Source organism: Nelumbo nucifera, chromosome 8 (genome assembly GCF_055504915.1).
Source record: "Nelumbo nucifera cultivar China Antique chromosome 8, China Antique-T2T, whole genome shotgun sequence".
Classification (NCBI taxonomy): domain Eukaryota; kingdom Viridiplantae; phylum Streptophyta; class Magnoliopsida; order Proteales; family Nelumbonaceae; genus Nelumbo; species Nelumbo nucifera.
The window spans coordinates 6,860,665-6,886,923 of record NC_142656.1 but is presented as its reverse complement, the minus strand read 5'-3'; the positions used below and the strand labels follow the sequence as shown (position 1 = coordinate 6,886,923).

General features: G+C 36.4%; 3 protein-coding genes across 4 annotated transcripts; 2 read left to right on the top strand and 1 right to left on the bottom strand.

Moving 5' to 3' along the window:
• Positions 1-4,899: 4,899 nt before the first annotated feature.
• Positions 4,900-11,613, bottom strand: RHS16 (root hair specific 16). The gene is made up of 13 exons (XM_010246070.3): positions 11,358-11,613; positions 10,233-10,782; positions 9,659-10,131; positions 9,059-9,197; positions 8,885-8,956; positions 8,514-8,585; positions 8,352-8,432; positions 8,109-8,254; positions 6,996-7,222; positions 6,652-6,778; positions 6,115-6,177; positions 5,836-6,025; positions 4,900-5,652 (listed from the first exon to the last, which is right to left on the bottom strand). The coding sequence occupies exons 1-13, from the start codon at positions 11,446-11,448 to the stop codon at positions 5,226-5,228; spliced, it is 2,658 nt and encodes an 885-aa protein (XP_010244372.1). The 5' UTR covers positions 11,449-11,613; the 3' UTR covers positions 4,900-5,225.
• A 6,667-nt stretch (positions 11,614-18,280) lies between these two features.
• Positions 18,281-23,437, top strand: ATMND1 (Mnd1 family protein). 2 transcript variants are annotated; one of them, XM_010246069.3, is made up of 11 exons: positions 18,281-18,360; positions 18,851-19,006; positions 19,124-19,204; positions 20,960-21,076; positions 21,280-21,318; positions 21,448-21,555; positions 21,660-21,722; positions 21,811-21,862; positions 22,077-22,106; positions 22,221-22,300; positions 23,132-23,437. In XM_010246069.3, the coding sequence occupies exons 2-11, from the start codon at positions 19,001-19,003 to the stop codon at positions 23,201-23,203; spliced, it is 648 nt and encodes a 215-aa protein (XP_010244371.1). In that variant the 5' UTR covers positions 18,281-18,360; positions 18,851-19,000; the 3' UTR covers positions 23,204-23,437. The 2 variants fall into 2 exon arrangements, with proteins under 2 accessions (XP_010244371.1, XP_010244369.1); XM_010246067.3 differs by having other exon boundaries at positions 18,291-18,360; positions 22,062-22,106.
• A 1,199-nt stretch (positions 23,438-24,636) lies between these two features.
• On the top strand, positions 24,637-25,470 carry LOC104588222 (arabinogalactan protein 41-like). The gene is made up of 2 exons (XM_019196120.2): positions 24,637-24,838; positions 25,091-25,470. The coding sequence occupies exons 1-2, from the start codon at positions 24,712-24,714 to the stop codon at positions 25,162-25,164; spliced, it is 201 nt and encodes a 66-aa protein (XP_019051665.1). The 5' UTR covers positions 24,637-24,711; the 3' UTR covers positions 25,165-25,470.
• Positions 25,471-26,259: the final 789 nt, after the last annotated feature.

The following is a 26,259-nucleotide window of genomic DNA, read 5'->3' as shown; positions in this document are numbered from 1 at the left end:
CCAGACAAGAGACATCCTTCAGGGTTGGCAAGCATGACGCCGCCTGGCGAGAGACGTGGGCGCAGTCTCCAAATTTAGTGGGTACGGTTGTCAGGCAGGAAATCTGGACCTGCTCTCTTTGTCGGAGCCGTCTCTATAACTTGAGGTGGCGGTGGCAGGTGGCCGTTGAAGTGCGGCTGTCAAGTGTCAGATCCTTAATCAGTCAGGCGCGCCGCCTCAAGATACGGACTCCTTTGGTGTCAGATGCAGTTGTTCAGTTCGACGGCCTGGGGACGAAGTGTCGGAGTGGTGTGCGAGTTGTCTTGAGTTCGGATAGGAGCGTGGCCCGAACTGCCCTGGGGGGGTCAGTTCGGGTTGTTGCCCTTGCGCTCCTCGCAAAGCTCGGGGTCAAAGGGAAAGTTCGGGCTCCTTTTAGGGAGCTTGGATCGTGGGTTCCTCTTGGGGGAGCTCGGGGCTCCTCTTCTCGGAGCTCACACCTTGAACGCACTGCCATGCCGAGTTATCGTTCCTGCGAAGTCACCCTCAGTTGCTTCCACGTGTTGATGGCCATGAGGTCGGGCCAAATCCTCCTCCATCACCATTGAATTCGAATTCCAGTTCAGATAACGAATACCGTTTGCAGCCCTACGTAAGACATAAACGAAGGAGCCAAATAACTGATAGTTTTAACTCACAATTTTTATAGAAAACATAAACTACTTTTCAAAGTCGAAAGCGTCCAGATTTTAACCCTGCTCGGGTTTGCGCGTGGACTAGGTCAGCTGCAGCACATGTTAGTGAGTGCTTGGTGGTGGGAAGGTAGGATTTTTCTTTAATAAGACGAACTTTATTTAATAGAATTTGGCTACTTTGCTTTTGTTCCCATTGCAATTTCGAGTCTATTGGTGATTTTAACCCTGCTCGGGTTTGCGCGTGGACTAGGTCAGCTGCAGCACATGTCAGTGAGTGCTTGGTGGTGGGATGGTAGGATTTTTCTTTAATAAGACGAACTTTATTTAATAGCATCGGATTTCAAGTCTATTGGTTCTCGTTCAACGTCGTAGTTCCGTGTTTGTTCATTCACATGTTCGTGGGTTCCATAGTGTTTGGAGTTGTACATATAAGGTTCTTCAATTTTCCAAGAACGGATCTGATCCCCATCTGATCTCCAACGAGGATGGTTTTCTCGTGGGATCTTGATCTTAATCTTGATGGAAGATTCTTATTAATATCCGTTCCTATACCAAAACAATTCCCATCCCGACCTTCGGGTCCCGTTGGAGATGGAGAAAATTGCCATCCTTTCAGTGCACTTCACAATAATCATGCACATCAAAGAACATCTCACATATTTATGTGTTATTTTTTATGGGAGATGTTTTCAATACATGGGTTGATGTTTCTGTGAGATTTGAGGTGTGCTATGTGAGGAGTAGATCCCAATTCCACTTTCTCTCGTTTCTTTTAAATTCTCTCTAACTTTTTTTAAAACTTTGAAAGATCGTTCAAACATTTGTCATTAAGAGAGACCATTTTCAGGAATTTAGCATCATTTGTCCAGTCCAATGTTTTAAAAAACGACCTAGAACTAGAATTAAAACCGTTCTAGCCACTGGTTTTTAGGTTAACAGTTCAACCATCCAGTTCAAACAAATGGCCTATTCTAACAAAAAATAAATAAAAATAAAAATAACCAAAAACCACTAAACAATCGAACAGATTAACAGTTCGACCACCTAGGATCATTTCAACAGCTTTTAGCCAAAGACCGGGTTTAAAGTAAACAGAAAATGTTGCCTAGATGATTCCCGACCGTCCAGGCCAACAGCTGATCGAAAACCATAGTTAAGTCTATGGAGAGACAAAAAGACAAAAAATGGTCTACTAGATGTTTCCAATGGATTCGGTTTTGAAAGCCAAAAATCTGTCTTTTTCTAAGAAACTTCAAATGAAGTTTCTCATCTTTCCGATGCTCGATCTACATGAGATAGGCCGGTACATGTGCGAGTTGCACACATGCTTAGTTGTCCAAATAGGGATCTCTCGGTCGATCTTCATTTCATTCAATTCGAATACATCCATTCAAGAAATTTGACAGGCGACAGATGTCACTGACAGGAATTCCTGTCGCCCGTCAAATTTCTTATAACATATGTCTTCTCTCCTAACCTTTTTTTTAAATTCATCCTAACTTTTCTTATAACATATTTTCTTATAACTGTTATAGTTTATTGTAGAATCGTCCGCATCAGCATAAATACAATTTTTATAATCAAATTGCCCCTAAATGATCAATCAACCAAGCACATTTTATTGATTAAAATGCCTTTATTCACCCAAATATAGGATTTCCTCAATTCTGGTTTCCCAGGAAATGCAGAAAGATGAGAGGAGCTCCAACTCACTGCACTGGTTTGTGAGGTCCTGCCAAGAAGATCATCAAAGGCTTCTATCTCCGGCCTCCCCCTCCTCCGCCTCCTGCTCTTCGCATTCTCAGGCGATTAATTAGATCCAAAAAGAGAAGTTTTTTTTATTTTTTTTTTTCTGTGAAGGATTTTGAATCACTTCAATGGTGGACAAGAACAAAGGAGACCAAAGAGCTGGGTCAATTGCTGGACCATGGAACCTTCGCTAAGGTCTACCATGCCAGAAACTAGCAGGACAACAACATAATCCATGTATAAGAAGATTTACCAGGGAGATAAGGTATTGTTGGAGAAAGGAATAATTAACTTGTTGAAATAGTTAAAAGTTGCATACCCTAGCGAGCTTCAACGCTACTAGAAAACACTTGATCCAATTACCCATAAAAAAACAAAGCAACTAAGGGTATTCTTTTTTGGGAAAAGTAAGGATACACAAGATGCAGAATTCTGAATTCCAGCCCCCCCTACAAGTAACCCTCTCCCCTCTATAAACCACATCCTGCCCGTGAATTTGGCATCAATTCATAGTCAGAATGCATTTCCCCTATACTTTGTGCCTAGTAAATTTTGAGCTAGGCTGATCGTACTTCTCCTTTCTTTTTTTGGATTTTGAGAGGGGGGAAGTTGGTCAATGGGATTATGGTTCCCATTGACCAAGAATCCTATGTTCTTTTTTCAACTTTGGCTCAGTTTGGAAGGAGTACAAATATGTAGAGTGCAAAACCTTGTATTTTGTATGTATTTGTACCGTACATATTTGTATTTGTACTCTTTCCAAACTAAGCCTTTATGTGGGGACCGGGGAAAGTTTGTTTTCTTGGGTATCACTTTCCTTAAGTGATACCCATCTCTTAGATGGGTAAATAACTTTCCCACATAAGGGGGAGTTGCTAACACTTCAATGGGACAAAAATGCTCTTTTTAATAATGAACTAGCGAGGGGCGCCCGTGCTAAGCACGGGTGGATAATACTGAATAATTGAGAGTAAAAAATGAAGAAAATTAATAGCAATTACATTGGCAATCCCGGTTTTTTATTCTTCGTAATAGAAACAATATAGAATAAAGAAAAAATAGTATATAAAGAGGTGTTCCTTTAATAAGATCAATACAATTTTTTGAAGGAAAAAGAAGATTATTTATTAGAAAAAGAAAGAACTGCAACCTAATATTTTTCCATTTGTGTAGGTCTCATCCTCACCCCTATGACATTGAAACAATTGCAGTTCTTCTCATTTTCCTTAGAATCGGAACCATAAGCACCAGCTCGGCTTTTCCTATCAACCTTTTCCCCTGATTTATGAACTTCTATGTTGTAAACCCAGTCACTTCCCTGGATATTGCTCAAATGAGAATGCTTCTTTTCATCAGCTTTTCGACCTTTTCTGTGTTCCTGTGAGGTGACAAGGAAGGTGTGGTTTAGGAGTTGTTTCAACGCAAGAATGGAGGTTTATCCTCAAAATATAAACTTCAATGACTGGCTTGTTGGATGGATCCAATCCTGTAAAGATTTAAAAGAAAACTCAGTCTTCCTTATCCAAAGCACAGCCTACTTGCTCTTGTTCATTTGGAAAGCAAGAAACAAAGTTATTTTTGAAAATGAAAGTTTCAATGCGAATTTTACTCTTTTGGATGTCTGCAGGCAATTGCTGTTCATGATAGAGATTTCGAAGAGCTTCTCTGAAGGTACGAGTGTATCTGAGACAACCCGGAGTCGCAACACTTTTTGGGTGCCCCCTGTGCAAGTGTTTTTAAGATAAATGTGGATGGAGGTTTCAAACATCCTAATTCAGGAAGTTTTGGTGCTGTTATCAGAGATCACAATGGTGCTTGTGTGGCGGCCTGCTATGGACCTGTTTTTGTGGCTTCAGCTGAAGCTATTGCAGTTAGGCAAGGCTTAGACTTGGCAAAGATGGCTGGCCTCTCCTTTTGTGTGCTTGAGACTAACTGTCAGAACTTGTGAATGTCATTCAGAAAGGTCTCCCTGAGGTTCCAACAACCTTGAAATCCCTTCTAAAAGATATTTTGAGTGTGTCTGAGTCTATTTCTGCTTCCTTTTCTTTTGTGAACAGAAGTTGTAATAGCTGTGCTCATACTGTAGCTCAGAGAGGTTTCCAGATCAGGGTCTGTTTATTTTCGACTGCCCAGATTGGATTCAGTCCCTTGCAAGATCTGACTCTGGCTAACCTTTCTTGAGATCTATTCTGTTTCTCCTCTTGTTTAGTTTAATGAATTTCTTTGCGTATCAAAAAAAAAAAAAACCACCATTTTCTGTATAAGAAATAAAAGCAAATTGAAGAAAAGAAGTCTTGCAAACATAGAAAGATTTCATCGGCATACACGGTATATTGGGATTTTCTTTTAGATTTATGTGTAAGAAAGAATACCAATATATACAAGCGATCTTCACTTTGATGATAGTAATTAGCAAATTCATTTGCCTTTCATGAATTTTTTTTGTAAGAAATTAAAGCAAAAAACAAGATAAAACTGATACAATAAAAAAATAAAACCCTGTATGTCATCTGTAACTAAAACTCACAGATGTGCTGCAGTATGCCATGTTTTAGGGGCAATGCGCTTAATGAAAAAGCGGATAAATTGATAAAACAATTCTACGTAAAAACAATTCAATCGTCATCTAACAGAAAACCTATCTATCAAGACGAAAGATCAGAATCGTGTAATACATAAAACTGTTTGATAACCTTCTGGAAGGATGTTCTGCACACCTTTCTAACAGAAATGAAGATGTTGTTTCTTTTAACTTTCACCAAGAAGTTTCAGGTTACTTGCAAAACCACTATTAAGGAAGCCTTGCTACCTTGGTACGGGGCCTGTTATGCTTCCATGATCCACAAGAAACATTTCAGTTGAATTAACCAATGTTATTCCATGATCCTCTTTTAAGACGGATGATCTGTCACGAGCTGCCTCTATTGCTAAACAATCTTTTAATTCTGTCAAAACATAATTCATTGTAGGTCTTCTGATGGATGTAGATGGTGTGCATGCAATTGCAATCTCTGTAGCCTTCCAGATGGAATTAATGTCAAAATCTCCCTGCAACCTTGGGTCAACAATATTTCTTATTTCCCCTCTCTCAAGCATATTACCAACCCATTGAATTATGTGAACAGACTCGGAGCTTTTAATTATGGGTGGTTGTCCTGTGATAAGCTCTAATAGAACAATCCCGAAGCTAAAAACATCACTTTTCTCATTCAACTTACTCGAAACATAGTACCTGCACAAAAAATGTTAGAAAATGAAATTAAAAAAATAAGTGTAATGGAATCAGATTTTCTCATTTTACAGGTTCATATTAGTAAGAGTTCAGTAATACTTGTACAACAATATTAGTAGTATAGTGAAAAATGAAAAACATAGAGATGGCATAGTTGTATTAATCGAAACAACAAAAACGTACTCTGGATCGAGATACCCTGGTGTACCCATTACTTGAGTCAACACATGACTGAAACCATCATTGGGGAAAACCTTGGACAGTCCAAAATCCGCTATTTTAGCCTCCAATGCTTCACTTAACAGAATATTAGCTGTCTTCACATCTCTGTGAATGATAGGTGGTTTGCAACCACTATGTAGATACTCCAGTCCTGCAATTCAAAATCCCATCAAGCCATCAATTCAATTGGGTTCAAAAGAAAGTTAAGGTGACAGAATCAAATGACATCACTATACCAACCCTGTGCTGCATCTATTGCTATCTGAAGTCTCCTCTCCCAGCTTAAAACATTTGCGTTTGTATCTGCAACCATAACAGTGTAATACAGAACTTATAAAACCTCTTACAAAAGGGATATATCTTTCTCTCCCTCTCTCTCTCTCTCTCTCTCTCTCAATATTTTTAAATCCTATTTTAGGGGCTATAAGAAACTAAAGTGGTTCATTGTAGTCTCCCACCTAAATTTGATTATACAATTTATTCCGATAACACAAAATTAGCATTTGTGTTTAAAGGATTTGATGAAAAGGTATTTGTGCCATATACCAATCTGAGACGGCTCTTCCTTCATTGGCACTTAGGACTCAAATCTCAGACAAGAGTCAGTAGTAAAGTTAAACCCCTTTGGGATAAGGAGTGGCAAAGTGGAAAAGGACAGCAGGACTTGTCAGAAGACACCAAATAGTTGGGTTAAGGCTTGCTTAGTTAAGTTGATCTGAGCACTTAATAGAGCAAGCTGGCAACGAAATAATGTGAGACTACTATATATTTTAATACCTGATAGATACTCCTTTAGGTTGCCTTTAGCCATATACTCATAAATGAGTGCCATGTTGCCACCTTCATCACAATACCCAATAAAAGAGGCCAGATTCCTATGATGAACTCTCATCAAAAGTTCAGCCTGCAATAAAAACCAAAGTGCACCTTATGAAACCTCTCCAGAATTTTTATCAGTAAACCATGGCTTAACTATATTTTGATTAATTTCTCTAAAAAGATGGATAACATTAAAAAGAGAGAGAGAGAGAGAGAGAGAGAGAATGATGAAAAAGTTGTCTCCTTGCATGATAACTCATTACGATAGTGCAGAGAACCTCTGTTGGATGTGCATATCTTACCTCTGTACGAAATTCCTTGGACCCCTGAGATGATGATTGAGAAAGCATCTTGACAGCAACCTGAGAGCCATCTTTCAAGTAGCCATGGTAAACAGTTCCAAATCCTCCTTTTCCTATAGCCTTTTGGAAATTGTTGGTAATGTTCACAATCTCAGCATATGTGAATTGTTGACTCTTAGATGCCAAGAAGCTTCCTTCCCTATTAGAGAGGACACCTGACTCTATGGCTGAAGTTTACATAAAAGATGATATAATTATCAGAATACACTATTGCAAACTCTATGTATTACTTTTACCATGATAAATTGTATCTAGCGCATCAAGAAATACATTTACTTCTGACAAACTAAAAGAACTAATAAAAAACATAAATCTACATATTAAAACCAACTCCCAATATTGATAAAGGGAGTGATGGGGGATGGATCAGGATTTGGAGCCTTGAACATGGCTGACATGGTATAAATTGCATCAGTGAAGGATTGCTATAGCTTCTTTTGCAACCAAGCTAGATAAAGTTTGATATGTTTAACTTCTTATTTCATTTTTTTCTTCAATTTTCATCACTGGTAATTATGTAGAAGGAATGGCCAAAGGAGGTTTGAAACGACACTGCTATGGATGGCTTGAGTTTCTTCCCTTTCCTTGCTCTTTCCATTGGCCTTTATGAATGAACCTTTTACATATCTCCTGACATTATACATGTATAGTTATCTCACTATGTTTCCTTCTCCATTGCAAGGATGTTGAATAGTGGATCAATAACTGTTTCTCGATACTTGATAGAATATCAATTATCAATCACCAAGTATTCCCGAAATTTTGTCACATAAGAAAGACAATCAAACATAGTACAAAGACACAGCATGGATAAATTGTGGAAAACAAAATTTATATTAAATATTTAAGTGTCTGATGCAGACAGAGTATTCATTTTAAACTGTCCACATGGATGAAAAAACTCTTTTTTCCTACAAGAAGAAAACTTTGGCACAGATATACACTACTTATTTTTGTGATTCTTTTCTATGTTACAGGCAAGGGCTAGAAGCAGGTATCCAGGTACAGATATTTGAAATAAGCATTGCAAAAAACAAAAAAAAATAATAATACCTGGCTGTCTTGTACTCTTCAGTCTCCATAGGATAATCAGAATGATTAATAAGACCAGTGCTGATGTTACTGATGCGACTAACGGGATGACAATATTTTTGCCCTTTTTGCAAGAACCCGAGGCACAAATATTATGGCTATCCACACTATAACAGAAAATGGGAGTCAAAGTTTAAGACGACCAACATATGATATTGGTGATGGCATTTAATAATATAACTGACTATATTTTACAAAGCAGACCTCAATGTGAGTGACCCATCATTAGATCTTTCTATAAGAATATCAGGCACATATCCTGTGAGTTGGTTGCCTTTTAAATTCCTGCAAAGCACAACCCAGTTTTATTAAAAGCTTGACTCATCATGAAATTTAAAATCACGTTACCAAAGTTTGATGACATACAGGAACCTCAGGGATGTCAGCTGTGACAGAAAATCAGGCACTTGTCCAGATAAGCTATTGTTGGATAAATCCCTGAAACAAAAGACCTGAGCCATTAGAACAAAAGTCCTTGATTAAAAAAAGAAAACTTAAAGATTTTGCCATTGGTATTCCAGAAGCTATGAGATTGGTACACCAGGTTGATGGGCTATAAGAGGCCTAGAACCCTGCCATATTCCAACGAGCAGCAACAGTCTTTTAAACTCATCTAGGGTAGGGTAGAACTACTGTTGTACCATGAATACTACAAAACACGAAGAAACATAGTGGTAGCTTTTGAAAGCTACCGGTTTACTGATGCTTACTGGATTTTTATACAAGTTTATACTTACAAGGACTGGATTGATGTAAGACTGGCTATTGAAGCAATTATTTCTCCAGTCAAACCACTCGAGGACAGGTTTCTGCTCACAACAATATTTATATCAGCAAGTAAATCAGAAAAGGATATGATCCCACAAACAAAGATTATCTACATGGTAATATATGCATAAAGATTTTCTTACAGGGCAATGATCCGAGGGGAATCTGAACCACTGTAGCTGCAATTTAAACCTTCCCAAGAGTAATTCCTTGGCCCGCATGGATCTCCAACCCAGTTTTTGTCTACTCGGTATGTCCATCTGATGCTCATGATAGCATCAACTTGTTTCAATGAAGAGACGTGCGAGAGAAATAGCAATATTAGAACATTAGGGATATCTTTAAACTTTGAACAAATTTAAAAATAAATAAATAAAAGCATAGTTCTCTGCATCATCATATTTGGCATATATACATTCTTCTCCATGTTCCTGCTCAAATTGTTGCTTAATATGGACTAATTGGGATGCCTCGGCAGATCCAACTAGGACCCCGAAAGTTCCATGTTCAACCAGTTCAATAATCTTAACTACATGCGAGACCATCCCGAAAGCTCCAATAAAAGCCACTGATATATAGAGTTTATGCTGAGATGTGGCATTGATTTTGTGGTCCTTCTTTGGGGATGTGAATGTGTTCCACTTGTGAGCAGAAATGGGGCCCAATCATTTACAGTGGTGGCTTCATGTATGTTATTATCATTTCATAAGAAGATCGATCAAGAAACTTCAGGTAATACATACCATCTCCTCTGTATGTTGGTGATTCTGGAAATTGTTTGACCACATAAACCTCAATTGCATTCAGGATGGGTGGAAGGGTTGAATCTGTTGTCTTGAAAATAGAAACCCGAAGTTCATTTCTGGACAAGGAACTGGAGTTGGAGATGGTAGTCGTGTATAAGTAACGAGGAACAAAAGATCCAAGCAAGGGGGACCCATTGATGGAAATACTGAGTTTTCTTGATTGGTTGCTCTGAAGCTTCTCCAGTTCAGCGAAGTACATGAAGATGTAATATTGCAGAGTAGAGTCGGTCGGGTTCCAGTACAACTCCAAGGAACCATTACCATTTGCAGGCCTAACTGCAGTCTTCATAACCATGGGCGGTGCTCTATAGCCATCTCCGCTTCCATCCACAACTGACGAAGTGTTCAAAGAGATCCAATTAGGCGAGGTGTAGGGTGACCATATGCGATCATAAACATCGTCTCTGTCCCTATGTTATGGATCAATGTACCACACTTACATATACAATGCCACAAGGCACAAGCCCAATGCTGTGAATGAGATAAACATTGACAGGGTCTTTACACTTACCTGATACTTTGGTTTCCTGTCATTACTCCAACGTCAAGCCGTTCAAAGAGCAGCAGAGACCCACTGTCTGTATTATAAACTGAAGCATTCAGTGGCCTTAGCTCTAATCCTGATATGAAAGGCGTTCCAAGGCCAATGTTTATTAGACAAACATATATAGAACTAGATTCAGCAAGGTTGATAATCTCTGTGGACACGAAATGAGATGCATTGCTGAACTTCACCGAGTACCAAAGATTGACTCCCAGATAGAGGTCAAATTGAGGCACCTGATTTTTTCTATCATAGTTCCCATACAAGAATAAGGCTCTGATCAGAAACTTTCTACCTATTGTCCCTGAAAGTGTTAAATTGTAACAGTTCCTGCTTCCCTGGGGAAAGCTTCTAACATCTGAGAGTGGCTGTGGAATCCCGTCATACATGAAACTGTTATCAATGTTCACATTAACTCCAGTGCTGATGAACTGGTCATCCGAAGAGTAACTTATGCCAGTAACATCATCTGTGAAGCTATGATCTTTGGGCGACCCACAATCAATGCTAATGAAGCCTACAGAAGAAAATAAAAGTGCATTATAGTTTGTTTGGATAACTACTAAACTCTTCACCAAAAAAAAAGAAAGGCAACCACTTGATTTGCTAATTGCTACTGCAGTGAAGATGGTATGCATCCACTGGGACATGAGAGATGAAAGAAAGAATGCCGAATAGCTCTTATGGGTATCATCTATTTTTTAGATTCAATGGCTCCATTCAGTCGAAAATTGCTCAATAATTCCAGTCTCAGAAAGTTCAACCAAACGGTGACAAACAGACAATGATGAACCAAACAGGGCAACTTACAGGTTACAGCCCCATGTATTCTCAGAACTAAATAAGGTATTTGAATTTTCTTTCTGGCATAAATCATAAATGCATAATTAATTACTTCCAAAGTTGCCTCAATTGGTTTCAACTTAGGTTCCGTTTGTTCCACCTTAAAATAGGCCAAAAAAATTACTAACTTTGCTTCTCGCCCCTTAGACATGGAAATGAACGTAGCCTTAACAACAACCAATAATAGAAAAGAACAAATCGCAAATAAGAGTTATTGTATTAGAGAAGTTAAAAACCAGAAAAGCTTACCTGATTGTAGCTGCCCATGAACTAGAACTGCAAGAGCTAATAACCAAGACAGCAACAGCCAGGAGAAATCTAAACCTGCCAAAATCTGCATATTCCTGGTTTCAGAGAAAAACTCCCTTATGCAGGGTAAGGGAATAATGAAGTTGAGTAGGAAATGTTATAAGCAGAAAGGCACCCTCATTAATGTTTAGGCAAAGATGCATGCGATTATAAGAGGAAGTGCAAATGAAGATAGAGAAGTTCTTGATATTCATATGTTTAATTAATTTCATTTTCTTTTATTTTATTTTATTTTTTTTCCTTTTGGGTATGCATGTATGTGAATGTCTATCTAATTGTTGTTAATGAACACAAGAAACCTAATTGGCAGGCATGGTCAAACACTAGATTATCTAGGGTGGGACGTTGTCCATGTAATGTAATTAAGTACATATGGATGATCACATGGAGGATTATATATTCCTACTTGATCAGAACTCTTAAATGTCAAAAACATTAATTCTTTTTATTTTTCCTAAACATGGAAAAGTCCATCATGCATGTTGCCTCAATGACACCATGGATCTCCTCCCATTGTGATGAAATTAAGGTCAAACAAAGCTAATTAAAGAGGGGGCACCCATGAATGAAAGAATAAGGAGTTGGTGGGAAAGGAAGCGTAGAAAATAAATATATAACCGAGCAATTCAAGTTGGTTTGGAATTGGCGTGGGAAAGCCGATGGTTTGTATAATCCGGTCTGTATATAAAATTAGTGACAGTTTGAAAGGGGCTTTCATGTAGCAGTTTTCTAGCAAGGTAGGTCTGCCATAGAAAGTCATGAAACCGTGTTTGGTGAAAAACCAAGAAAGCCAAGATAGCCTTACATTATAGCTGAGAATTTGACTTTCTGGTGAATTTATTATATATGGGAAGTGACTCAATCAACAGAGTTCAATCAAGCTGAAGTCCCCCTAAATGGGCCTATATAAACTATAAAGAACCTCAACCACGAATTAACCTAAAAGCTAAGGTTTGGTGCGACAAATTCAGATTGATCCTAGCTTTTAAGTAGCATCCTCTAAGTTTCAGAGAGCCTCATATGAAAACAATAAAATTCTGCAAAAACCAATTGACATTTTGAAACTGAAGCTTTGGCCTCGAAAAGGACCTCTCCTCAAAACTACTCTACTAAATAAGTTGTTTGAACCTTAAAAGTTGAATGTGTCTCTGTGCAATGCTTACGTGAAGTAGTTGAAGATTAAAACGAATGCCACACCACCTTAATTAATTTCTCCTGTGTAAAGAGAAAATGGACGCATATGTATCTTTACATTTACAATTAAATGAGAAAAAGAAGCCCGGCCGTCATCAACTTGATCATTGTTATGTTAATAGCGTCGGGCCAACAATTTCAACTTGACTTTTCTTTGGTTGATTGTTTTGATAGAAAATCATGACACATAATGCTTTAACATAACAATCAATCATTTGAGTTGAAAATCCGCTAAGGGTTATGGTTGAAAAGTATGAACCCTACTTAGGGTTCAGGTAATGTGCGTGTATAAATATTAACACTTATTCATGTATTTAATTGCATATCTACTGTATGCATGTGGCATTTATGTAAATGTGCAACAATGCATCCATTCATGTATGTAGGTAGGTATTTATGTATGCATGAACCATACATTTACGGGGATGGAGTTTTCAAAAGCATGTAGGAATGACAATGGCGGGGTAGGGGATGGAGTTTTCAAAAATCCATCCCTGCCTAGTAAGGAGTGTTATCCCTGTCCTTGGAGGGGAAAATCATCCCCATCACCATCTCAATCGAGGCAGATCCCCACACCCCATAGGGATAAGGGAAATGGGGAAAATTGCCTTATCCTAAAAAGCATGACAACTATGTCCATCTACAATATAATACAATATAATATTGTTTAAAACTGAATTCACCTTAAACCTTGAATTTAGGAAGCCAAAAGAAGTAGAGGAATTGAGACAACCCAAACCCATTCTCATCTCAACCCAACTCTAAAACTTTGGGTTGGGTTAGTGTTAGGGTTGAGGCTTGAGGGTTCCACATTTCGTGTTGCAGCCCAACTTGCACCCATATCCGTTATCCATATTGAGTCTTCTCACCCAAACTATGATTGTATATCCTACCCCACAAAAGCCCTATCACACAACACCACATTTAGGAATATGTCCCATGAATGACAATATACAAGTAAACAAGAGATATTCCTAGTGTGTGGCTATAGTGTCCTATGGGTAAGTGTGGATAGGAGATTCAAACTGATTTGAACCATGGTGAACACGGGATTTAATCCTGTCTCCACTACAATCAGCCAGATACAATGTTTTCAACCAATTGTTCACCTAGATGGTCGAACCATCACCTGGTCCCATTTTTTTGGTCTACTATTTTTTTCAACTCTAGGTTTTGACCTAAAAAACAATGACTTGGTCAAAAACCATTTAACCTAATCATCGAGTTGGATCACACACTAAAACTTCTATAGGCCATAATTTTGTGCTCAATTATTTGAGTGGGTGATCCTTATATTGTTTTGGGGTAATTTTTTGAGATCTATGCATTCCCCAAGGAGCCGAAGGTGCCTTGCCCCTCTTTTTTTGCCTCAAATCCCAATTTTTAACATTTGTATTTATAAATAAAAATTAAAAACTGAAATATAAATTTTAATTAAACATAAAATAATACATATATTATATGTAGATTATAATTATAAATTATTTTATTAATAAAATACATATTCATACATATATGCTGACATGACATAGTTTGAGTTGTTCGGCCCAAGCGATCAAACAAGTGACCCATGACCCAAAGGCAAAAACAATTTGGCCTCCAAGTTAGTTTTTAAAACATTTCAGACACCTTACCAATTGAGTCAACCCAATTGGCACAAGTCTAGATCTCATACCAACAATCCCAACACCCTTCCTAACATGATCTTACACCACACATCTCATTTATGTTGGGTTCAAAATTTATGCACATTGCAGTTCAGCATGTCTAAGAATGCAAGTTAGGTAGGCTAGGGAGGCTTTTAACACAACTCAAGCCCAACCCTAAGAATTGGGCCTGAAGTCCAAGCCCAAGGTCTAGCCCAAACTATCAAATCTGAGACCAACCTGCACTAAAATTTGATGCATTTGGGTATATATATATATATATTCATGGAACTTTAAAACGCAACAATTCAGTATCCAAACTTTCAAAACTTGCTAATCCAGTACCTATCATTAACGGACTGTTAGTTATGTGTATCACATGATCAAATCCAGTGGTTATGTAACACGTGATCAAATCCAGCTTCCCAGCCTTGGCTTGGCTCGTGAATGATAATCCATATTAATGGAACTTGTTTAAGTACTTGAGCTTCCTTAGATTTCTATATAGCAGCACCATCGATATGTACTTGAGCTTATTTAGATTTCTGTTTTCAAATATTGCTTCTGTGGGTATCCCTTAGCAAGAAGGCTTGGGATGTTACTGGTGGCACCACCGGAGTGTGTGTCAAACCATCACTGCATCACCTAAGATGGGGAAGGCATCAAGTATAGTATTACAGATGCTTTTGTTGGATTTTATTTTAAAATTTTGAAGAATAATGAAGGATAAAATTGACCACAAAGGGTAATTTTGGATAAAGAAAATTATATAAGTCACATGCCATCACATGTGAATGGATTATAACAATACACTAACGGTAAAGGAGGATTTAATCAATTGTGAGAAAACATAAGGTACTTTCAGATAATACGTAAACAGTAAGGGTAGAGTTAGTCAATTTCCTAAAACTTAGGGGTACTTTAAGAAATTTGCCCTTGTTTTTTTTTTTGAAATTTTTTATTTTTCATTTCTTTGCTAGGTAAAACTAAAACATTTAACTTTCCTTTGGGAACTATTTGAAAAAATAAGAAATCTAACAAAAAAATGGAAAAAAACTTAACTAAATAAGAAGTCAAAGAAACAAAGACTCAAAGTGAATAACAAATTGGAAGAAAAATAGGAATTTTATTTCATTTAAATTCGAATAATACAAATCATACAATGGTTGGATGAATGAAATATGAAAATTGGAAAATGCAATAAATTAATAAAATATAAGAAATACAATATAGTTACAAATTGAAAATAAAAAAAAATATTAAAAATATCAAATAAATCAAATAAAATTAAAACAAATTTTACAATATTTGAAAAAATGCTATATAACTATTGAGTATACAAAAAATGTTGACTTCATCATTTTCTCCTATTATTCTTAACTTTGATCATCTATTTCAAGTGAAACATCAGGTGTAGTGTCATGCCCTCTTTTGTCTTGTAATCTATCTTCAGCATCTAGCCAATCTCTAAAGCAAATGCATATCTCTAGACTTTCATCATTTATATAGTTTTTCTTGTCGTCTAACACCCTAGTACATGCACTAAAACAAGACTTCAATGGAATTGTAGACACTAGAGGGGTTAGTAGATTACGTGCCACAGTGGCGAGAATTGGATAATTTTTTGCATGTTCACTCGACCAAGCTAAAATATCAAAATTACTTGTTCCCTCTGAGGTGAAGAAAGAATCACCTAAAGTAGAAAATTTGCTTGTAAATAAAAATTAAGTTCACTAAATGAACTTGTTGTCGACTCAGTGGATTTCTACCTCTTATTAAATAAAAATAAATTCTCTCTTCCACTACTGGACCCAAGTTCAAAAGTGGAAGATGCAACTGTACAAATTGTAGAAGTTTTATTATTCCTTGTTACTTCAAATTCATGTAAATTATACATTTCAAATAATAAACTATTAATTTCTTATTTTTATTTTTAATTTCAATATTCATATTTTCATAATATGTTTCAAGTAAAATATCTAAACCATCTTTCCTAATCTTAGGATCTAATATTGTAGCTAAGAAATAAAGAGGAGAAATGCTCTCCCAATATTTTTAAAATTTATTTTCCATTATTTCAACAATACTTTTAAATTGTAGATTCTTTCTATATTTTGCACAACACTAATCATCATTAATTGATAAGCTAAATTATAATTAATTGGATAATAAATACCCAATAATTCATTAGTTGAATTATAAAAGTGTTTTAAAAAAACTCTTATACAAATTGTCATTTCCCAATCTTCATCAAATATAATATCAGTAGGCATTTTTGCATTATAAAAATCACTAAAAATTTATTCGTAAGAAATACAACTTTCTAACATACCATAAGTGGAATTCCATCTATGTTTAACATCTAATATAAAATGTTTATATTTTAAACCATAATTTTGACATAAATATTGAAATTCTTGTTTTCTTACTCCAAAACTTTTAATATATATAATACAATTTCTAATTTTAAAAATATGAATAGAAATAATATTTAAAGCATCTTGAATACATAAATTTTAGATGACATGAAATAATTTATCATTTAAACATGGTTTTAATTGAGATTTTAAAATATTTATTGTTGAATCATTATTACTATCATTATCAAAACTAATAGAAAATAATTTATTCTCAATTCCATAAGCATGTAAAGTATTTAAAATACTTGCAACAATAGTTAGGCCAATATGTGGCCATACAAGCCTAGTAAAACTTAATTTTTTTTATTTAAAAGCCAATTTTCATCAACAAAATGACTGATAACACAAATATAATTTATGTTAAATTTAGAAGTCCAAATATCAGAAGTAATTGCAACTTTAGAATTAAGATTTGATAACATATAAATTAAATTTTTTTTATATGAATTTTTTTTTTAAATCATATGATCTAATAGTATTCCTAGAAACTTTTTTAAATTGTGGATTTATAGAATTACGTAACCATTTTTCAAGTTTAGTCTAACAAAAATGGTTGTTCAGCATGTACAATGTATTTTGCTAATTCTTGCATCTTTTTTTAGAACATTTAAAAGTACCAACCCCCCGGCCCGATTTGTGTTTATGTTATTTTTCTTCTTCCTTATTTCTTCTTCTTCTTTTTTCATGGGTGAGCAAATGTTTGCCCAAATGGCCAATACTACCCTTGCTACAATAACTAGTCTTTCCTACATTTTTTGGCAAACAACTCAATAGCATCAATATCGATGCTAGCACTATCATGCTATGACTGAATATCATTGACATTGAACATGTTGGGGAATTGGTTTTAGGAGGAACCAACCATTTTTTAAAATTCTAAAAAAAATAAAAAATAATTTAATTACACTTACCTGGATTGCTGATTCGGAATCCCAACTTGATTTAACAATTGAAGTATTTCAACTCCAAGAGTCCAAGCCTCCCAAATTGCTAACTTGAGATATTTGAGCTGTTGAGCAAGCCTTCTTCTTATTGAAACTTCAGTAAAGAATTGGAGAATCAAAGAATGTATGAGAGATTGAGGCTTTTGGGAGAATATGAGAACTAAAAAAGATATTAAGAGAATTGTTGAATTGGTGTGATGAGAATGGTGGAGGAAATGGTTATTTATAGAAATTGAAAATAATTCAATTACCCAAAATAACCTAAAAACTAGTCATTCTTTAGTTGTTAAGAGGGGTATTTTGGTCATTGTAAAATTAGTTATCACTTTACCCAAAATGCTCCCCCCCAAATTAATTATTATATAGTTTGTTGGGAGAATTTGTGTAATTCTTTCTCCCCCCAAAAACTAAAATACACAAATACCCCGTATATAGCTGTTCAAGGGTATTTCTGTAAAACCCCCAAAAAACTAGTCGTTGGAGCATAGCTACAGGCCTACGGGCTGTATCGTGCCGGCCCATGGACTTAGAACCTCAGACCCAGCACGGCCTGGACCATCGTGCCGGGCTAGCACCGCCCGCGTGCCATCGCACCGTGCTGTGCCGAGCCGGTCCAATTTCTTCGCTATTAGTAAAAAGAGAAATCTCCCGCTATTCGACAACATTTCTTCGCGCGGTCTTTCCCTCTTTCGGTCTGTCTTCTGCAAGTCTGCAACTACCGAAGAAAGACTTCTCCATGGTAATTTTAACTTCTTGGAGACGGAGAAGCTACTTGATTACAAAAAGGGGAAATATTACCATTACCATGTCTTCTCATTTTCTGTTTCTATTAAGTTTACATTGTATAATGATTTTTCAGCTGTTTCTTCCTTTCTCTGATTAATTAATTAATAAATTGTTCGTCTTCGAATCTCGATTTGAATTTAGGATTTCTCTCTATTGAAATGATACTATTGATTTCTACAGTTTATTGTTGTCTAGTCAATTAAATCATCTTGTTGTGTGTAATATTCGACGTTTTACTTTAATTTCGAATGTAGTTTGGATCACTAAAATTGGTTTTAGATTTTGAACGTTAGATAGTTCGATCGTCTAATTGAGAAAAGAAAAATTAGAAACAGAAAATGACATCTGCAAGCAGGTTCTATTGTGACCATGTGAGAGACGGTTTTCACTTTTCACCATAACTTAATACCTGAATATGGAACAAATTTATCAATGGGCTGCAGAAATCTCCATCCCGAATGTAAGGAAATAGAAGAATCCCCTCCACTACAGGCATCTGATTGCTTGGTTCGGTCTTTCTACCTTGTTTACTTCTTTCAATAACGCAATAGACAAGCATTTCTTCCGACGTTGGAACTTGGAAGTACTACATTATGCTGGCAAGCATTAAGTTGGAAAGTGGATCTTTTCATTTATATTTTTTATATCCCAAAAAATTAGTATATATGACGAGGAAATCTGATTATGACTTTTTTTTTTTTGGGTTTATTGCACAGTCAAAGAAAAGGGGTCTTTCTTTAGAAGAGAAGCGAGAGCAGATCCTTCAAATCTTTTATGAATCCCAGGACTTTTTTCTTGTGAGTGAAATTATAAATGTGTCTTGCATTCTCAATTTTCAAGAAGCTTTATATTTTCATTACAGTAAGTTATGAATTAGAAATACTATAATGTTCGTATTCGTTCCATCCCTTCTATTGTGCATTCTAAAAGTCATGTTGCACATGCTGTTTCTGTTTTCCTATATACAACTTCCCTTCAAAATTATCAATAAGTTGTTCTTGACTTGCAAACTTCCTCATTTACAAATGTCCCTTAAGATTATATATGTTTTGCTTATATGTTCTGCCTGGATACTGATCTGGTATTTCTTACTTCAGAATTTTGTTTTACTCCTACATGTTTGATTCCTGCCAAATAATAGCTTGTACAAATTAATAAGTGAAAATTGGAAACTTGAAAACTTGAAAGAGGCAAAGAGCATTATTGATTTTTTTACTACTGAATTAAATAATTATAATGTATTCTTGAAATCATTCTCTTTTCTTTGTATTGCATGTCAGTGTTTTATGTGTACTCTCTTGAATCATCACTATGAAATAGAAATTAGTTCCTGAAAAAGAGTAGTCCATTTTACTGTTGACTTGAAACAGCAGCCTGGAATCAATTTATGTTTTTAGATTTTGGAAATTGATGTCACATGATTATATCCATTATGCTTTTGCTGTTTTTCCATGTACTTCATCATTATTGGCCACAGGGGTGAAGAACGGACTTGCTACTTCTTTGAGGAACATGTAGAACAGTTTTTATTTGGCACAAATGATCTTTTCCCCCTTTCTGTTTTGGATGAACTCGTTCAACATTTTTTTTTTTTATCAGTAACAGAGAACTTGTTCAACAGTTTATCAGCTTTATTTGTCCACTTGATTGCTTTATGGAGATGGCTAGATAACAGTAACATCTCCTTATGCTTTCATGAAAATATGAAAAATTACAAGATTGAGCAGTCTCTTCAATTATTCAGAAGTCTCAATCTTCATTAAGAAGACATATAAGAAGAAATTATTTTCTCAGCCTTTCTCACCTCTCAGGTTTTCTATAATAGTATTATTTTCCTATCTGTACTTCTGTGAGATAGTTCAGTAGCTTCGATTATTTATTTTGCATTGGAACCATAAGCTTTTGTTATGTTTTAGCAAAGGAATTGTGTATTTCCATCTTTTTTCTTTTAAAAAATTCAGGAAAATTTGGGACTAATGCCCATAATGAATACATTATTTTAATGTTTGGATTGGTTTTGTTAAATTCTTACCACTGCTTTGAAGCATTGTATGTGTAAATGATGGCAATATGTTCTTCATCTTCTATACAATCTTTTTTTCCTCTTTATCCTCAGTAATGAAAACTAAAGTTCTAGGCAGGTCTTCTGAGGCAGGATTTTATCCATTGCTCAAGTGATTCTTTGTCATGTTTGATATGCTAAGAAGATCTTGTAATTGATTGATTGCTACTACTGCTATGGATTTTAATTGAGATGTGTCTAGTATTATTCCTATGGCTTATTATTGGAGTATTGCAGCATGGAAGCTTGGATTCTGCATCTAATTCCATCTTGGCCACGGCTGAGTGACTCCATTGTTCTTTTATTTTTCTCCCTTTATTGGCATAAATGCACTGTTCTTTCTGTCTATTTGTCCTTCTGATAATTGATTTTTCTAAAGATTTTTTTCATGTGTTATTTCTGGATAACACTTCTAAAAACCTGCATAGGTTCTATTGGATGTGATACCTGGGTTTTCAGATTTAATTCCTTACTTGTGCACTGACCTCAGCTTAGAGAGCTCGAGAAGTTGGGCCCCAAGAAAGGTGTTATCAGCCAGTCTGTGAAGGATGTCGTCCAAAGTTTGGTGGATGATGACCTTGTTTCAAAAGACAAGATAGGCAGTTCAGTGAGTATATGTTATGGGAAACATTTGAAAGCATAAAATTCAATTTTCACTGGAAACTTCTTTCAAGTAAATAATAGAAGACTCATGTGCTGGTAGACATGAGAAGATGCAATCCTTTTCTGGTGGGATTTGTTATACCCTATGCTGAGTTGGATTTTCTCTCATGTTATTATATTTTGTTGTTTTACGTTATGAACTCGCAGGTATACTTTTGGAGCCTTCCTAGTTGTGCTGGAAATCTGGTGAAGTTTTGCTTCTTCTTTTTCTGTTTCTGCAATAACTGCAACACAATAAATATTTATTTTGTACTTGTTCCTAGACACATAAACCCATTTTCATATTGATAATGTAAAGAGTTTACTATTTTATAGCTTAGGAACGTATACCGCAAACTGGAAGCTGATATTGAAAGCAGCAAGAAGCGTTTTTCTGAACTTACTGAGTACAGGAATAGCTTAAAGAAGGGCAGAGAGGAAACTGTAAGTTTATAAAGCATCCCTCTTTTCTGTGCTTAAAATGAAAAGTTTTCTTGTAGGGATAAGCTCTGCAGGTTTGACATTTTAGCCCTGAAACTTTAATATAGGATGAACGAGAGGAGGCTTTGAGTGAGTTGAAAGCTATTGAGATAAAGTACAACCAGCTGAAGGTAGTTCATACCCTGTTTGTTTCTCATTCTTGAGTAATATAAAAAGTTTATGCAAGTTAATTTTGGAGACTATGCCCTGGTCTTTCAGGAAGAATTGGGGAGATATGCAGAAAATGACCCAGCTGCTCTTGAAGCAATGAGTTAAGATTTTCTTTTTGATACTGCAACTCTTCTTAAGTCTTTGTTATTCTATTATTTTATCATGAATGCACATTATTGAGAATTGATCAGGATTTCTCATTCTTGTATGTCCTTTATTTCTTATTCAGAAGGATTCACATTATTTCTCTGAGTCATGTACTCATGCATATAATAATATTTTCATTTTGACATTGACAGAGAATGCAATTTCAGTTGCCCATGCAGCAGCTAATAGATGGACAGGTAATACCTTTGACATATCTCTAACTTTAATCAGCTTTCATTTCCGTCCTATTTATGGGTGATAAATTCCAATAGTCCTTATTCTGTGATTACTGCTCATAAACCATCCCACAGATAATATCTTCACATTACGTCAATGGTGTTCAAACAATTTTCCTGAGGCCAAAGAGCAGCTTGAACACATGTACAAGGAGGTATCAATATTTCCCAATTCCTTAAATATGCATGTGATCGGACTTGCTAGCTTAAAGCAAAATTATATTCCTTTAATCCGTTTGATGAAATAATGGTCCAGCTCCTTGTTTATATTTTCTTATGATTGCATAGCATGCATTTAGTCAGGTTATCCCTTGTTGGTCCCAGACTCCCAGCTAATAGGGTCTTGGGAGGGGTGGGCTGGATACACACCTAACCTTTGGCTTTTTTTCTGGATTCTGGTACAAAGTGACTGCTTTTAGACTCTTAACCCATGTTCTTATACTTGTCAGCCTTGGGTTTTACCATTATACCAAGCAATGCCCCATTCATATCCAATGCCTAATTGAAATGTGTCAGGCATCACACTTCCATAGTTTTATAATTGGAATGAGGTTTCAAATGGGATAAGTTTTGTTGAAATGCACGTTGTCAACTTCTATATGGAAATATAAATGCACAAGATAAAACTTCCACATACAGTTTCATGTTTACATATTAACTTAAAAGTTTAATTATCGAAGTTCTGCACAAGCCATAACCGCACTTCAGAACTTCCTATCGCTTCTCTTCAACCTATCTCCCACCCATGAGAAAAGTCTGAAAACTTGGACACATTCTCCTATGTCATAGCCCTTCCTCTTAAATGGGATGCAGAGCCATTTTCAGGATATAAATGATGGACATAGCCAAATTGGTTTCAACATTTTTGTAAAGTCCGATTAAGACCATGCACCCTGTGTTTCTTGGAGGATAATCAACTCATGCTAAAACCTTTTTTCTTCTATTTTTGTATCTTTTGAGTAATTTCTTTTTCAATCAAACTGCAGGTGGGTATGGGAGATGATTTCGACTATTTGGAACCTGCAGTTTTGGTTTCAGCCAGCGCAGTTGGTGAATAAATGCTAGAAGCTATTCGAAAGATAATTTGTTATTCTCAGAAACCATGTATATGTTAAATTTTCAAAAGTTAGCAGGTAACATTCCAGCTTAAAAAGAAGCCAAGAAGAAGGGTAAAGTTGTATTCCCTCAAACATCGAAATTATATTTGCCTTTTTTTTTAATTTTTCCCAGTTGATAAATGGTGTATAACAACTTGATGCTTTTTACTAATACAATGAATCGGAGTTTGGTGGTTGAAGTGTGTTTTTTCTTTTCTTGTTTTTTTTTTGGAGGGAAGGGGGGCTTCGCTGAGGCTCTTTAATCCACAAAGTTTGACGGTATGACGGATTTTTTTTTTTCTTTTTTCTGTCTTTCTGAAGAGAAAGTATTCAATTAATGACAATTGCCAGTTCAACTGGTAGGGATGGCAATTTTCCCTGATGCTGATGGGATTGTTTTGGCAGGATAGGGACGGGGATGGAGATTATTAGGAATCCTTAATCGGGGTTATGGGGAATCTATTCCTATCAGAAATTGGGGATGGAAGACAAATTTTATTCCCAACAAAAATTGGGGATGGAAAATATAATCCCTGTCCTTATCCATTGTCATTCCTATCAATTAGTGATTTCCCTCAATTCCAATTCTCTCTCCCACCATGATGTGTAGCAGTGTAGGTTTTGGCTCTTATGTTCTACATGGCAAAGGGGATTAAATGGCAAAGGGGATGTTTTATCTTTTATGTCCGTTATGTTTAGCAAGCCACATTTGCTACGCCATGGCCACCTAATTAGTTGTAGCGCTGAGCCCAAACAACTAATTCAAAACCTTTGATGTGTTGTCATGGTCCCACCTTGAATTAGATGTGTTGCCATGGCCACCAATACTATGATGCCGGAAAGTCACGACGCCGTCTAGGTGAATCTGAATCATTCAAATGGATCAACGGTTGTGTGATTTCTTATGTGGGTCCCACGAAAATGTTGATGTTGATCGTCGACTTTGATTCACCGCTGCATCTTGGATCAGCAAGCATTGATCGATCATCCTCGGCACTTGGCAAATCGCAATTCCTCCATAAACGTGTCAGCCGGAAGAGCATGATGCAGTAGCAGAGATTAGCCGTTGTAACTGGCAGCCGAATCCATTTTTTGAAAATTCAAGAGAAAAAAAAAATAGGAACACCTGGAACTGGGGGGACGAATTGAATATTAATGAGTGTAGAAGGCAATCGTGGATACATAAAATAGGGTGGGAACAACCAGCACATTAACAATAACAACTCAGAACATGCATGAGGAATTTCCATCTGTACACGTGTCAAATATATACTGGTCCAGAAGGATTTAATGGTTTATGCAGTCTGACAACAGTTGTCAGCCAGACTGGCAATGCGATTCCTTTGGAGATTCTCCCCCAACCAAGTTCCCCAATCCTTTTTAAAACCGAAGAACATGGTTCTTAGGCTTTCAGTTTCTGTTTCAGGCCCTGTACCTATTGTTTATAGAGAGGGAAAGGAAAACCAGCAATGAGCTTTCTTATGGAATTGGTGAGATTGTCTTCTGCAAAAGTAGCCATTATTCTGGCTCTCTTCCTGACCTTGCTTTTACCTGTCATCAATGCGCAGAGCCCTGCTCCTGCTCCTTCCAGCGATGGTTAGTGTTGTCAACTCAAATCTTTTTCTATTCTTCTAGGTGTCGGTTCTCAAGCCCAATCCCATAACCAACTGGGTTCTCTTGCTTCATGGCCTGAATCATCCTGTCTGATCTGGATTCTGGGTGGTTCCGTGGTTGCCCCCTTGATAAAAAGAAAATAAAACAAGTAGTCAAGTACTACTACATACGAACGTACTTAGAATTATTTGAGCTTCTCTGAATAATAATCGTGCGTTGGTTTTGTTTTTGCAGGAGTTGCGATAGACCAAGGAATAGCTTACATGCTAATGTTGGCCGCGATGGTGCTCACCTATATCATACATTGAGTCATAGAAGATGGACAGACAGATAGGAACGTAGAGAGATATATTCAGCGATGTGGGTTCCTTCCTTTTCATGCTTGTATTGTATGGCAATTGACAATGGCACATATTAGTTTTCTTATTTTATATGGGGATTCTCTCTCTAAGCTCTTTTTTTATTCCATTCTCTTTCCTTCTTCTTGTGCCCCTCTTTTTTTTCTTCTTCTTTTTTCCTTCACTTCCATCCGTTTACCTTGTTTCGGAATTGATTGGAATTGATTTTATGCCTTGAATAAATAGAATCTCAGTTTCTCAGTTCCCCTGAGAGAAGTTTTTTTTTTTTTTTTCTAGTGGCTCCATAATCTATTCCCAATGTATATTACTATATTGTGTTCGACGAATGCTGTAAACAACTCTATAATTATACAAGTGATGATGTGCTGGTTGGTATCAGAGTAAGCTCTCTGGTGCTTCTCATGTCAATCAGTAAGATACTAAGATCTCTTCCCGTGAATCTCTCAAATTCCAGTGACAGAACTGGGGTGATATCGAAATCCACAAACAGAAAAAAAAAAAAACCAAGTCTATTGGAATATGGTATTTGGATACACCTCGAGAGTGCATGTCCAAGTGCCATATTTTCATGTGCACGAATGAACCTATATGAAATAAACAGCAGGGGTTCGTAGCTATTTCGCATCCGTTTCATGATGGTTTCATCTGACACCATGTAATGTCCCACTTGTCCCACTTACCCGTGTGCAGAGCACTATGGAACATGATCCAGTTGTGCTACATCACCTCTATACCGTACCCACAGCCACAATCACAACTAATAGTAACGGTTGAAAATCTGAAAATCTAATCTTTTATTTTCACAAGTTCTCGGAGTAGGCGAAGATAGCTTAAATTGATTGAAAGGGGAGTCTTTGATGCCGTTATTCTGTGCAAGCCACGCAACACAACTCCCACATAATTTGGTAGTGAGAAGAAAGAATCTCACATCTAAGCATGTAGGTGTTCTGCTATTATCCAGTAGTAAATGCTGCCTAGCCGCCTCTTCCAGCAAGGTGGGTCTCTCAGAAAACGCTGCTTCTCTTTCGGGTTTTCATCGAACTT

Bases quoted from the DNA above. Each gene is read 5' to 3' on its own strand.
- LOC104588222 (XM_019196120.2), top strand. From the start codon at position 24,712: ATGAGCTTTCTTATGGAATTGGTGAGATTGTCTTCTGCAAAAGTAGCC. The intron at 24,839-25,090 runs GTTAGTGTTGTC...TTGTTTTTGCAG, and splicing joins TCCTGCTCCTTCCAGCGATG to GAGTTGCGATAGACCAAGGA.
- ATMND1 (XM_010246067.3), top strand. The intron at 21,319-21,447 runs GTGAAGTTTTGC...ACTATTTTATAG, and splicing joins CTAGTTGTGCTGGAAATCTG to CTTAGGAACGTATACCGCAA. The intron at 21,556-21,659 runs GTAAGTTTATAA...ACTTTAATATAG, and splicing joins AGAAGGGCAGAGAGGAAACT to GATGAACGAGAGGAGGCTTT.
- RHS16 (XM_010246070.3), bottom strand. From the start codon at position 11,448: ATGCAGATTTTGGCAGGTTTAGATTTCTCCTGGCTGTTGCTGTCTTGG. The intron at 8,586-8,884 runs GTAAGTATAAAC...CTTTTGTTTCAG, and splicing joins CTTACATCAATCCAGTCCTT to GGATTTATCCAACAATAGCT. The intron at 6,779-6,995 runs GTAAGATATGCA...TTTTTATTGCAG, and splicing joins CCAAGGAATTTCGTACAGAG to GCTGAACTTTTGATGAGAGT.